Source organism: Chrysemys picta, chromosome 3, assembly GCF_011386835.1.
Source record: "Chrysemys picta bellii isolate R12L10 chromosome 3, ASM1138683v2, whole genome shotgun sequence".
NCBI classification, from domain to species: Eukaryota; Metazoa; Chordata; order Testudines; family Emydidae; genus Chrysemys; species Chrysemys picta.
The window spans coordinates 206,967,749-206,981,534 of record NC_088793.1 but is presented as its reverse complement, the minus strand read 5'-3'; the positions used below and the strand labels follow the sequence as shown (position 1 = coordinate 206,981,534).

The 13,786-nt window shown below is 36.8% G+C and overlaps 1 protein-coding gene across 4 annotated transcripts in view; it reads left to right on the top strand.

The window, feature by feature from the left end:
* ZC3H6 (zinc finger CCCH-type containing 6) overlaps positions 1–13,786 on the top strand; it is a 56,955-nt gene that overhangs the window by 25,592 nt on the left and 17,577 nt on the right. For all 4 annotated transcript variants that reach the window (XM_065589928.1, XM_065589930.1, XM_008167041.4 and 1 more), the window contains exons 2-6: positions 992–1,175; positions 5,396–5,518; positions 7,352–7,607; positions 10,256–10,371; positions 12,727–12,843. In XM_065589928.1, the coding sequence (XP_065446000.1) occupies positions 992–1,175; positions 5,396–5,518; positions 7,352–7,607; positions 10,256–10,371; positions 12,727–12,843 (796 nt within the window). The remainder of the gene's footprint in view (positions 1–991; positions 1,176–5,395; positions 5,519–7,351; positions 7,608–10,255; positions 10,372–12,726; positions 12,844–13,786) is intronic.

Here is a 13,786-nt window from a genome sequence, read left to right as displayed (position 1 = left end):
TTCTTAAGTTTTTATGTCACAGTAGTGTTCTTTTTCTAATCTAGATAGAGTTAATATAGTGAAATTTGTGAAATTAGTCCACCTTCAGTTGCTTTGTTTAGGACTGTTAAAATCAGCTTGCTTCTTTGAATAGCTGCTTTAGCATCAGAGTTATAGGGCAAGTTCCTATAATTCTTACTTATGAAACAGTTCCTTTGTCTTCAGGGGGATTTTTCACATGGGGTAAGCATTGCAAATTTGCTACAGTTATGGGCCCAATCTCAGTTTTATGATAAATTTTGTTCCTAAAATGAAGAAAATTCATTCATATGAAGTGTAGTGTTTTCTAAGGGTGGAAGCACTTCCACGTTTATTGTACAGTCCCACTTACTACTCAGCTTTCTAAGAGCCTTACTCATCTTTAATTTATGCCCTGACTACTCTACATACACAACAAAATTAGGGCTCCTGGTGGTAATACTGTTGTTCTGTAATTCAGTGGAAAACATTATAGTTTGTAATGTAAACTGGACCTTAACTCTCCTTGATGATGTGGTGAAAGCTGTGGTCTGACCAAGGCTTTAGCCTGGTTATGAAACATAGTTAAAGACCCATTGTACACTGCAAATCAAAACTGTAACCAAACTAGGACACTTTGTAGTTGCCAGTGCCCTGATATGGCTGTATTCCTAATGTAGAGAAGACCTTAGTTATGAGTGGTTTAAATTTATTGTCATTTTTATTTGTATATAAACTACTTCTGGTATTGAGGCCAAGACCAATTTATGATTTGGATACACTATTTAAACTGTGGGAGAAAATCATAGTAACTTTTTGGTTGAATGTTTAAAGATTTATTGTTTAATAAATTTAGTTGAAGAAGAGAGACTTGGTAGTAAAAAAAAAAAAAATCTTTATTTGTTGTTGAAAATGGGCAAATGAGCAGTTTTGTACTACATGCTTTTAATTTAGGAAATTCATATTTAATCTAAATCATACCTTTCCCATACAGGGAAGATGGTGAGCTAGAAGATGGTGAAATAGATGATGCAGGATTTGAAGAAGTTCAGGAAGAACAGGATGCAAAAGGGGAAGATAAACAGAAAAATGAAAAAGCACATAGAAAATCACGAAAGAAACGCAAAAAAGAAAAGGAAAAGAAAAAATCAAAAAGGAGAAGACGGGATAAACATAAGGTTAGATAATGTAAACCAAAATATTGGATATGATTACTGTAGCTACACAGTTTACTTTTTCTTATCCAGGAAATTGAACAACATATCTGAAAGTTGTTTTACCCCTAAGCACCTAGCACTTCTTTGGACACTATATGAATGATAGAAAAAATTGGGCCACTGTATAAAAGGCCCCTCAAAAAATGTTTATCATGGAATTTTGATTTAAAATATTGGGTTGTATTCGCTCTTAACATAAACAAGTGCAACTCCGCTGACTTCAGTGACAGTGAATTTGTCCAGGACAAGAGATGGTAAATCAACAATTTCTCTGGCTACTGCACTGCAAAAATCACAGTTTCAGAAACTCAGCAGCTAGCTTTTTATAAACTCCAAATTATTAATAAAAGTATTTCATGTAAAAAGCAACAGAGGGTCCTGTGGCACCTTTGAGACTAACAGAAGTATTTCATGTAGTTCACTTTCATATATTACTACTCTATTAGTCCCTGTTCAGGTTTAGGTGAGTTATAAATTGTTTAAAATCTCCATTTTTCTTCTGTTGCTTGTGTAGAGTAGGAAACTTTTGGCAGCATTCCAAAATAACTGAAAACAAATATTCTAAAAAGTAGGCCACCGGCAGCCGGAGCAGCCACATGCACTGGCCTGGGAGCTGTCAGAGCAGCTGTTGCAGAAGATTGTGGTGGAACTGGGCTGGGCTCTGCTCCTCTCACACATCCTGGACCTAGCACGTGGGGACCCAGTGTCCCATCTCTCCTCTGGAGGCACCACGTGGGGCAGAAGCTCTCCCATATCTGGGCATATAGACTCATTGTGAGCAGAGTTAATTGACGTGATGCTTAAATGCTGGTTGCTACCTGGAGCCTTAGGGGTGAAATCCTGCGTGACTTCAGTGGGACAAGGATTTCACACTAGAGCTCCCATGCTTGCTGTCACTAGTGCCGCTGAACCAGTGGTGGCAATGGTGGGAAATCTTTAGTGAAAACGTCTGGTGCAGGCATCCTTGAGGATGCATATTACATCCACATAGAACTCTGAAATTTAGCACTGAATAACACAGAAACAAGTGGAGGCAGTGTAATTATGCCTATCCGCTCAGGACTTATTAATATTTTCCTAAGTTAGAGATGGGAACCTTTGAGATTGTGTAATGTTTTATTATCCATGTAAATTACAAAGATTTCATAGGAGTTCTATTTTATTTAATAAGTGATAAAGTATTGACAGTCCTTTGCACTTAATCTGATGTAGTCATCAGAATATTTCTAAGTATTTTACAAAGGTTGGAAAGTATACCCATTTAATAGAGAGAGGGAGAAGGGGGTTAAATGACTTGCTCAAGGTCATTCAGAGACAGTAGCAGAGCTGAAACAGAGCCTAGATTTCCTGACTCCAAGTCTCCTGCTCTTAACTATAAGATAGCATTTCCCAGTCTCACTTTATTTTATTCCTTACCTTTTTGCTTCATCTAGCAGAAGAATTTTAGGACTGTGAAGAATAAAGTAAATTTGGTTTTAATTATAAGGTTATACAAGAGCTGAAAGATACAAATTCTATTTATGTGTTTAAAAAAAAGTAATTAAAAAACAGGACTAAAACTACAAGCAGGCCTTCCCCATACCACTCCCTACACCCAGCACAGGGCACAAGAAGCGCATCACCCCTCTGCGATAAATAGCCTTCTCCTGCTGCAAATGTGTATAATAGAACTTGTTTTTTTCCCCTTTAAACAACAACTAGGAAACCACATACTTTTTGTATGTTAAAAGAAAGTTGTGTAGTTTGAAAAGTCAAGCACTTGAAAGTTAGAAAATGCCAGACTTACAGTTGCCTGTGTAAACTTAGTTCTGCCTCCGTATACATTATGCAATATTATTCAGTCTTTAATTACACAATCACATGCTATTTTTTCCATAGGACCCCACTGCAGTTCACAGGTGGGATGTGGGGCGGGCGGCACAGTTAAGGTTGCATAGGCAACTCTAAATCTGTCATTTCCTAACTTTCAGGTGCTTGATTTTGCAACCTAATAACTAAATGTGATCCAGGGATGCATAAACAGGGAAATCTCAAGTAGCAATAGAGGTTATTTTACCTCTGTATTGGTAGTGGTGTGGATGCTAGTGGAATACTGTGTCCAGTTCTGGCATCCACAATTCAAGAAGGATGTTGATAAATTGGAGAGGGGTCAGAGAAATAGCACAAGAATGATTTTAGCTGTCCCCATTCCCTGCCTACAAGCAGGACTCCAGCAATGTCTCCCTGACTCTGCTGCCTGGCTTCATGGAACAGTGCAGTTAGCATGCACTGTACTCCCATTTAACTGCTTTTGTGCAAAGGAAACTGGAGAGAGGGGCATTTGCAGATAGATCCCAGCTGGGCAGAGAGAGAAAACAAAATGTGAGGTGCCTGTCTATAGCAAGATGAGGTATTTGATGATAAAAATTCTGAATTACATGGCCTCTTGGAAAATGCTAGATGCCATGGTTGTGCAATTGCAGATTCCACAGTACCCTGATTGAAATTACTAGGATAGATTGCACGACTTGGAGCTATTACTTCAGGCTCTCTGCAGACTAAGGAATCAATTAGTGAATTGTTTAGTACATCAGTTTAGTCAATTGTTTTCAGTGATCTATCATTAACCATAAGGACAAGAAGCTGATTTTATAAATGAAAGCGGATTCTGAAGCTACTTATTGGAAATCTTTGATGGGGTTGCTCAAACAAAATAAATTCTCTCTTTAGTCTCCTAAATGAGTCTAAACACATACAGGTCAGCACATGAAGAGGGAACACTGTCTTGTGTTGTCATATCCCTCACATATAAGGTTCTAGCCATAACTCAGGTTTCTGTTAGTCTCCAGCAGATGGAGGACACATTCTTTTCCTGTAATAATAACCTTGGGGGACAAAGAAGCAGGCCTCAGACACTTATAAGAAGGTGTGGTGATCAGTTGCCACAGCAGCACATGTGAGGCCCTGACAGCTTGAGACCTTCAATCCCATAAGCAGCAGAGGACCCAGTACCTTCCCCTGTGCTCCCAACCTCCTTACCAGGTTTCCAAAATGGCTGAGAAGGAGCAAAGGTCAGGATCATTCTAGCATTACCAGACATTTCTGCCTCAAGTGCAGGGGCAGCTTACACTCCAAAGGGAAAATTAGGGAAGAGTGTCCCCTCAGAAATCCCTTATAGGGAGGAAGCTCTGTGAAGAACTTCCCCTCCTCTTGCCAGGGATTCAGCCCCTCTAGAGTAGGAGGGAATTCTGAAACTACCCAAATGGATTACTACCTCAGAGTCCAGCAGCCTCACTCGAGGTCAGCAGCTCCAGCCCCCAGAATAAAGAGGTGGTTATAGTACAGATGCAGTCTCCGCTCTGCCCCTGCCCTTAGGAAAGGTATTGACACAGGAAAAGAACACAGGGAGAGCAGGAAGACCCTCCTTCATCGATCTAAGCACCATGGTCTGATCTGCACTTTAAGTTCATCTCACCTCACAATCCACCCTCCTCCAGGAGTCAGGAGCAGCTCTGACAACAGAGGGTTCTCCATGGAAAGAATTCATCCTCAATGAGAGATCAGGAACCCAGAAAAAGTACAGACTGTTCAAGCAGCAGCAGCACTGAGAATAAGTACCCCTGCAGTCCTCCCACCTTGAAGAATGGAGAAGCTGCTTCAGCTCTTCTGGCAGCCCTTGTAGAACGCAGCACTTCAGCCCCCTAAAAATCATGGGGAAGATTCAAGGGCATCTTATTGGATTTAGCTCTGCCTAGAGATCCTTACCAAGCATGATCAGATCTGACCCCTCATCTTCTGTCAAGGCAAGGAAGGGGATTGGTGGCAATAAACCATACGCCTTTCTAGGTTGCCCCTGAAAGCAGAGAGAGATAGTAGATAGTCTGATTTGATATCATGAGCTAATATTTGTATATCATATACTAATTAATATATATAGTCCTTTGTATAAGAACATTATAGAAGCAACAGAGAGACCTGTGGCACCTTTAAGACTAACAGATGTATTGGAGCATAAGCTTTCGTGAGTGAATACCCATTTCGTCAGACGCAAGACGTATTCACCCACTAAAGCTTATGCTCCAATACATCTGTTAGTATTAAAGGTGCCACAGGACTTTCTGTTGCTTTTTACAGATAAAGACTAACACAGCTACCCCTCTGATACTTAACATTATAGAAGTAACATTGGTTTTCTCTTTCAGCATAATTCCCCCTCCAGTGATGATAGTTCAGACTACAGCCTGGATTCTGATATTGAACGTACAGAAAGACCACATAAGAAGGGAGTTGGTTTGTACAGAGATTATGATAGCTCATTCCTTCAGGTATAACTTATAAAACTGATTTTTCATTTCTTCCGTTTAGCCACAATTTTTAAATAGTATTGTGCTATTTATAAATCCATATGTTCCTAATCCATGCTCAACAAAGATTTCATTCTGGCAATATATTTAGATCTCATTTCTGTTGGGTAGGTTTCCAGATGTACTACTGTATTACCTTTTTAATGAACCTATACAATTTTAGAATAACTCTGATTTTACAGTTTAACATTTCCTGAGCAATGGTACAGGCAAGTGGGAGTATCTTTTCCGCTATCAGAAAAGAAGGTGCCAATGAGAATTAAATAACTTTAATTTCTGCCCATTTCCAATCCTTTTAGGCATTTTTTTTCAGGGAGTAGTTGTCAGAGGACCCCCTCTATCCCTCTATAGTTAATATGGTGGAAATGGGCTGTGCTTCTGTGGATATGGCAGTAGTTCTCTCTAGAAGCTACCAATAAAAATATACAGCTTGCATGCTGTTTGGGGGTTTTTTAGTGTAATTTGTCCTGGCTTTTTCAGTTTAGACCATCAGATATCCCTTTAGAAGCCCATGGAAGAAATTGACTCTGCCTTTCCCCTGAAGGAGGGACAGAGGAGCTGAGGCATTGGATCTCTGACTGAGAAACTGGAGAAGGATAGAAGACTTTCATGAGGACTTGAGTGCAAAACTTCTTCAAAAAACCTTTTGGATAGCCTAATTTATTTATATCTCTAGTAGTCTAATCATCAAACTCAAGAGTCTGCCTGCAGACAGTGGAAAAAGAGTGGAGCTGAGCATGCTTCATTCTATTTGGCATCACCTTGTCTGATTAACTGAGAGACAGACACACTTACTTGTTTGTATCAATGTCATCATGCTATAGGAAAATGTTAAGAAATCTGATTTTACTTGAATTTTCTAGATTTTACTGTAGACATAATTATTAACAATTTTTTTATTGGAATATCACATTTCTCCTTTTCCATCAGATTCTAAAATACATCAATAATTATTATTTTATTTAGATGTTAGTTTCAGTCACATCAGTAGCTGAAAAAAGTGTGTTTTTTACTTTCTGTAAATCTAATGTTTGTCTATTGATCAGTACCTGAGACAACCTATCAGTTCTGCCATTCTACTGCTTTAGTAATTACAACTAAAATTCAAAGAAATATTTAAATAACTGTTTCATTTTAATTCACTCTCACAAAAAATCTGTTAATTTATCAGAAAAAGCCATAGCCTTTCTTTTTTTAAATACATTTGATGATCATCTATATGTAACTTACTTTTCAAGTAGATTGATCATAGTAAAAAATTTGATATGCTAGCAAATTTTGTATTTATACAAATAAATTTAAAGTATATTTGAACTAGGTGAAAGGTACATTGCCAAATGAGTTTAGGTACTAAATTTTTGTTTTGTGAACAGCTTTTTTTCAAAACGGAACATCAACAGACATATTTCCATGACTTTTAACTTATTTTTAAAGGAATAACATTCCCCTGACAGTGCGATATTACAAAGGAATTGTGGTAGCAGATCAGACTGACGTCCATTTAGTCCATTATTCAGTCTCAGACAGAGATTTGTATCAGAAGTCCTGAGGAAGGCGTAAAAGCTACATAATGGACAATTATAGTATAATGATCATTTTGTTACTAAATAATTAAATTTTACTTTACAACAATGACGTTTGCTTGTGCAAATTGTGGAAATCATGGAAATAATGAAACACTTGATAGTAAAATAATTGTGTAGAAATAACCATCTTAATAAAGTGAGGGCAAGGGGGAGTTTGGGAGAGTGAGATGTTAAATTGCTTCTAATTGCAACTACCCCTTTCATGCAGCATGGACATTTATCAGGAAACTACATGACTTCCCAGAAGGCACAACATAATAAAAAATTAAAAAATAAGGAATATGATGAATACACTAATTACAGTGATGATAACTTTGGTAACTATAATGAAGAAGAAAAGGAGGAGGATTTTGCTGATCAGTTAAAACAATACAGAAAAGCTAAAGAAACTTCAAATACTGATTTAGGAGCTCCATTTCCTAAAGAACCAGTGAAAAAACAGGGGATGAAAGGAATCCAGAAAGGTACGGTTTGGTTTAATAGCTAATTTAGTTCATTTCAGAAACTTTCAGAATGGGATGGTGTCCTACAAATGGTGAAAAAAAATTAGACAAGGTAGGTTAGGGTAATATCTTTTACAAGCTTGTCTCTCATCAACAGAAGTTGGTCCAATGAAAGATACTACCTCATCTACCTTGTCTCTCTCATATCCTAGGACCAGTCCAGCTACAACAACACTTCAAAATTATAGGTCATACCCAATTTTTCAGTAGTTTCTCTTAGTTTAAGTCCAGTATTTCAGAAGTCGCCTATAAATCTTGCTGGTTTTTGACACCTGAACTGTTTTTATGATGACAGCATTTCTTATCTATAGCTGATAGGATCCATTGTTTTTTGTTTCATCTTCTCTTGGTTTTTTTGTCTTCCTCTTGTTGTCTATGGGTTGCTTTTTCTTGTCTTGCTTCTGCCCTCAGTGCATCTTGCCTCTACTATCCAACTGTCAGAGCTGTACAAACGGTAGGTGGGTGCTGGTAGTTTTTCTACCAGAAGGCATCTATGGTGTGTCATGCTAGTAATTAAATGCAAAGTGCTGATGGTAACTCTCCTCTTCTTATATACAGCTAGCAAACACATATCAGCAATAAAAATTACACAGTCACAGATCAACAAGGAGTCCGGTGGCACCTTAAAGACTAACAGATTTATTTGGGCATAAGCTTTCGTGGGTAAAAAAACTCACTACTTCAGAGGTTTTTTACCTACAAAAGCTTATGCCCAAATAAATCTGTTAGTCTTTAAGGTGCCACCGGACTCCTTGTTGTTTTTATGGATACAGACTAACACGGCTACCCCCTGATACTAGTCACAGATCAGTGCTGCATATCCAGGTTAATGTTCCGTGTTCTGCAGTGAATAGTGTAATTTTTTAAATAAGTTAAATCTTGCCAATTGTTGTCAGTTGTATAAGTATTTGAGTAGTAATATTGCTTCAGAATTATTTTCTATATAATGTACTCTATGAAAGTGTCATACATAGAGCTGGGTGGGAAAAATTATATTTTGAATAAGGCCAGGTTTGTAAAGGTATTTAAGCACCTAAACATGCAGATTGATACGTAACGGGATTTTCAAAAGTGCTTAAGATGCCTAACTTCCATAGGCATCTAAATACATTTAGAAATCTGGTCCTTAGCCATGATCATGCCCCTTTTTGTTCATTTTTTCACAAATTTTCGTATGTTCAAAATTTTGTTGAATGCTCATGGAAAATAAATATTGGAACTATACCTAAAACAACTTACTTGATAGATTAATTATGCATGACATTGATATTATGTAGCATCCACTTAAGAAATTAATCTCGGGGGTTTGTGAGTAAAGGAGAGGAGGGAGTAAGGTAGTTATGGAGAGAGAGGTAGGTGGAGGGGAGAAGATGACTAGCCTGAGAAGATCCATCCCTCACCAGAGGGGCCTCTGTTTCAGAAGGGTTGCAAGGGAAAAGATGGTAATGAAAATAACCTGATTCTAAAGCCTGGGTATCATCTAATTCATAAAATTGTTTTTTCACTGTTGTTGCAATTGTTTCATTGGGGTTTATTTTTAGTTTAAAATAGGTATAAAGTATCTGTCCACAGGCTTTGATTGATCTGTCAGTTATTTAAAATCACAAAATACAAAACCAAAATGCAATGTTGTTGAATATTCTCTATGCAAAGTTTTTTTTCAAGTTTCACAAAATTTCAGAAATTGGTAGTAATGGTACCTCCAATATGGTTCCCTTGACTAGCAGGTTATGGGCACTTGAGTCACGTGGTTTTGTTGATGTCATAAACAATTCTTCTTACCCAACTAAATAGGAAATACGGTGGTTAAAGTAAATTAAATGAAGAAAATATTGGATTTACCATTTATCTTACCCAACTGTTCTCTGGGAACATTTCTATTGTATAATTAGGATTGGCAGAATTCAATTTTTATTTTTTATAATTTTGAGAGATAATATTGATGTTTATTTTTAAGTATTTATTTTTATTTTTACCAAATTTAAATGTTCATAGTGGCTGGAAATTGGGAGAGTGTAATTACAGTAGACATTGAGATTCAAAATGTTAAAGTTTTGTCACTGTTCAACACAAATTTTCAACATTATATGTTAAAATATAGAAAGTAAATAGCCTTAAATCAAACTCTTAAGTTCTCAAGCAACATTTTTCTTACTTTGCCAATTTGTAAATTTTGATTATTATCAATGGAAATGTTTTTCCCTTGGTTTTTGTGTGTACAGTGAAATTGACTTTTGACATTTACCAATAAAAATCTAATCCTTCTAAGCCTATTTGTGATTATAGAGATTGCATCATGTGTAGGAGAGAGAGAGAGCTGTGGGTGCAGAAAATAGTATTTTGTTATGTGCATATGAAGGTAACATCAATATTTCAGTGATTTTTATATGTACTCTTTAAATATTAAGGGTATTTAAAGGGAATTGATATTATACATGGTATGTTAAGGAATTTACAGCTGAAATGTAGTATCTATATAGTTACTATATCTACTCTTCCTTCTAGTTTCTCATGTCAGTTAAAGAGGAGGCCACGTTAAAGAGCTTTTTGCTTCTGAAGAATAGTCATTTTTCTTTGAGGTATCTGAAATATGTTTTAATATTTTTCAGGTATTGCACAAAGGGGTTTTGGTGTTGGTCGAGGGCGTGGAATTCAGAAGAAGTTGAAGCGTAAAGATCGTGGAAGGGGGAGAGGGGCCAATAAAGGACCTGATGGCTTTCAAGAGGTACATGGAATTGAAGTTACAAACACATACATATATTTGCAAACACCTGGATACTCCTTGTTAACAGAGATGTAAACAGAATTGCCTAATTGTTTTCTACCTATTTTGTTCTGTTCTCCAGAGGTTAAGCTAACTCTTTTCTAAGAAAGGAAGTTCCTAGCCCATCCAGTTGAGAAAATAGTCTTGTTTAGTCCGCACCCAGAAAGACTGAAACAATACTAGCAAGAGAATTATAAACTTCACTTTTTAATGGGATGTTAACTTTGAAGCTTTAATAGCATCTTAATTAATTGAGGATTAATTCAAGTTCTGAGGAATTGGCTTACCTGCTGGCACCAAATCACTGGGGTTTTTTTTAGCCAGCATAATTAGATTGGGAGACTCGATTCAGTTCCTAGCTGCCTACTCCCATTGATCTTCCTCACAAGTTTTTCTCATTTTCATCTAAAATAAAATGTTAGACTGTAGTCAGTGTCGGCTGTTCATCTTTTCAGTTGTCAGGACTCTTACTCTATTCTTTAGACAGCCTAAACTGTGGTTCCTTTTCAAGTGATGGTCCTTATGTATATTCCATGCATACCCACCATACACCTGAGTCTGGAATTTTTTAGTAAGCCGTGTTTATTGGTCTATACGTGCGCTATAGTTCTCCTCATGCTCTGAACTGAGGACATAAGGGATGATGCGGACCAGTGCCTCTGCGGTTTCTTCTTACCAATGCATGGTCTGAGTCAGAATCTTCTGTGTCCTCAGCACCTTCTGCTACTGCGTCATTTCTGTAAATAGATTGAGTTTGGTTTTAGTATTTTTCTTCTTTTTAGACTCTAGTATAGTGTAGTTAGTTAGTTGTTTCCACTTTTTCCCCACCCCAGGGAATTTTTCTCCACGGGGGGCAGTGGAGAAGGTATAGTGTATGATGTGCATGTATATCCCATATGTGGAATACAGATAGGGCTCATGCATCTCAAATATTCTCTAGTTACAGGTAAATAACCACCATTTCTGGCTCTTTCCCACTCCCTGGCTGCAAACTGGATTCTTGCTCAACTGGTTCTACAGGACCCCATTCAACCTGGTTCTATAGATAGAATAATGAAAGGAGCATGTACCATAATCCAGTTAACTCTCCTTTTGGAGAAGGATGCAAATGAAGAGACAAATACAGACAGGCCCTAGCAGGACAGGAAGAAAAAAGGAGGAGGGAGGCCCATTCTTGATCTACATCAGCTGAATTTCTTTATTTGTAAATCAAAAGGAGAAGGGCACATGGTTCACATCTCTCAACTTGAAAGATGGTTGCTTTCATGTGGACATTCATTCATCCTACAGATGGTTCCTCAGATTTCTGGTAGGACCAGAGTACTACCAGTTCAGAGTACTTCGGTTTGGGCTACTACCAGCACGCAGAGTCTTCAGGAAGGTCCTCTCCATGGCAGTGGCCCAGATGAGATGAAACAGTTATACCATCTTCCCATACCTGGACAATTGGCTCCTAATAGGCAGATCCAACGAGGAGGTCCAGTTGGCTGGAGGCAAACAGTTCTGTAGTGGGCCTGATTGATTATTTTCAATCTGGATTGGGAAGTAAAGTCCCAGCCAGAGGAGCATCCTCTCCTGAGAGGAGGGTTCTGAGACTGGCAAAGTGACTGAAGAGGGTGGTGAAGACCCCATCAGCACCATTCTGTTGTCTTCTTTCTGATTTTTTTCCTTAAGAAGAAAATACCAACCACTAAAATTTTACATTAAAATATATAATGGAAGGAGACTTCATATCAGGATTGAGAGTTGGCTTATACTGCTTGGCTAGTAACTGTTAGTATTCTGGCATTCCTGAGGGAACTCCTAGTTGCTGTATTTGGGCCCTAAGCTAGTGACTAATCTAACTGTAACGTTATTGTCTTGAGATCATTGAATATATGAAGTATTAGTTACTGTGTCCCATACAATAGTGGTATATTTTATTTTTTTCTTGTATACATTTGCAAAACTGAGATGTACAAATCTTTATGGTATCTGAAAGAAGATTCTAAATTTGTTGCATTTATAACAGAAAGCTTGCTATTTTCACCCAAGAATTTTACGTTACTTGGTCTTACAGAACAATACTAGAACATCAAGAAAATTTAAAATGCATATTTGGTTTTATTTTGTATTTTGAGATAGAATAGCCTTTCTCTGAACTGCGTACAGTAATCTGAAAACACTCAAGTCATGAATTACTGTCATTTTATTTTGAAATTTTATTCCACTTTGGGGTAACTACTGCTTTGAATGCTGTAATTGTTGTTTTGCAAATATATTTAAAATAGTAACTGTAACACATAAACTTAAAATATTTTTATTTCCCTTTTATAGGAAGGCAAACCAGTGAAGAAATGGGTGAATATGAGTCAGGAATTCATAAATCAACATACAGTGGAACATAAAGGAAAACAAATTTGTAAATATTTTCTCGAGGGAAGATGTATTAAGGTAAATATATACTTTATATGCATGTATATATGTCTAGCGGGAGTCGGGGAAAGGGTGGGCATTCTATTTCAATTTAGCTAATATCAGGAAAACTTGTTTTATGTAACTTTGGTTTTTTGCCTTAGTATTTTTTGGCAGGAAGTATAAATAAAATAAATGCAAGAGAAATTTTTGAGGGAAAACTATTAAACTACATATCCTTTCACTGTGCAATGTAAATTATATAAAAATAATATACTATTGATCACTTATTAGCAGTTACAGTATGATAAATACACCTGTGTCCAGCAATATTAGAATCTGAAATTAGTGTAATATGTAATCTGTATTTTTTATATTTAATTTTGGACATATGAAGGGTGATTTAGTGATTCATTTCTGTTTTAAAAATAATCTTTTCTTGGATATTATAGATTTTGAGATATAGTGAAAAACAATGCTTTAATTATGCACAAAGATACTTCTCTCTCCAGCCTAAGAAAGGGGGAAAATATGCTTTCCCAAACATCCCATAAAGGCAGACCTGAAAAACCTCAGCAGCTAGGTGGGGTTGGGAAGCAGGAAGAAGAGAAATTGAATTAGAATATTAGAGCCAGACATAATCCATGGCATGCTAGCCTGCCATTATGTAGATTCTGGTATTGCATCATTCTGAAACTAATAATACAGTGCAGCTTAATTCTCTGGTACCAAAGTTAATCTTTTAATCAATTATAAGATATAATATAAAAATTTGAAATAAATTATGAAAAATTACATATTTGCTCTTAATTTGATGTGTGTATGTCAAAAATGTTTATTATGTCGCTTATTCCTAGTTCCACTGTGAATTTGGAGGTACACAATTATCTGTGTCTTTTCATGATTGTGAACTTTTTTCTTCATTATTTACTTCCAAAGTAAAAATAAAATGTAATTAGGCTCTTTCCAAATTCCTGGTGGA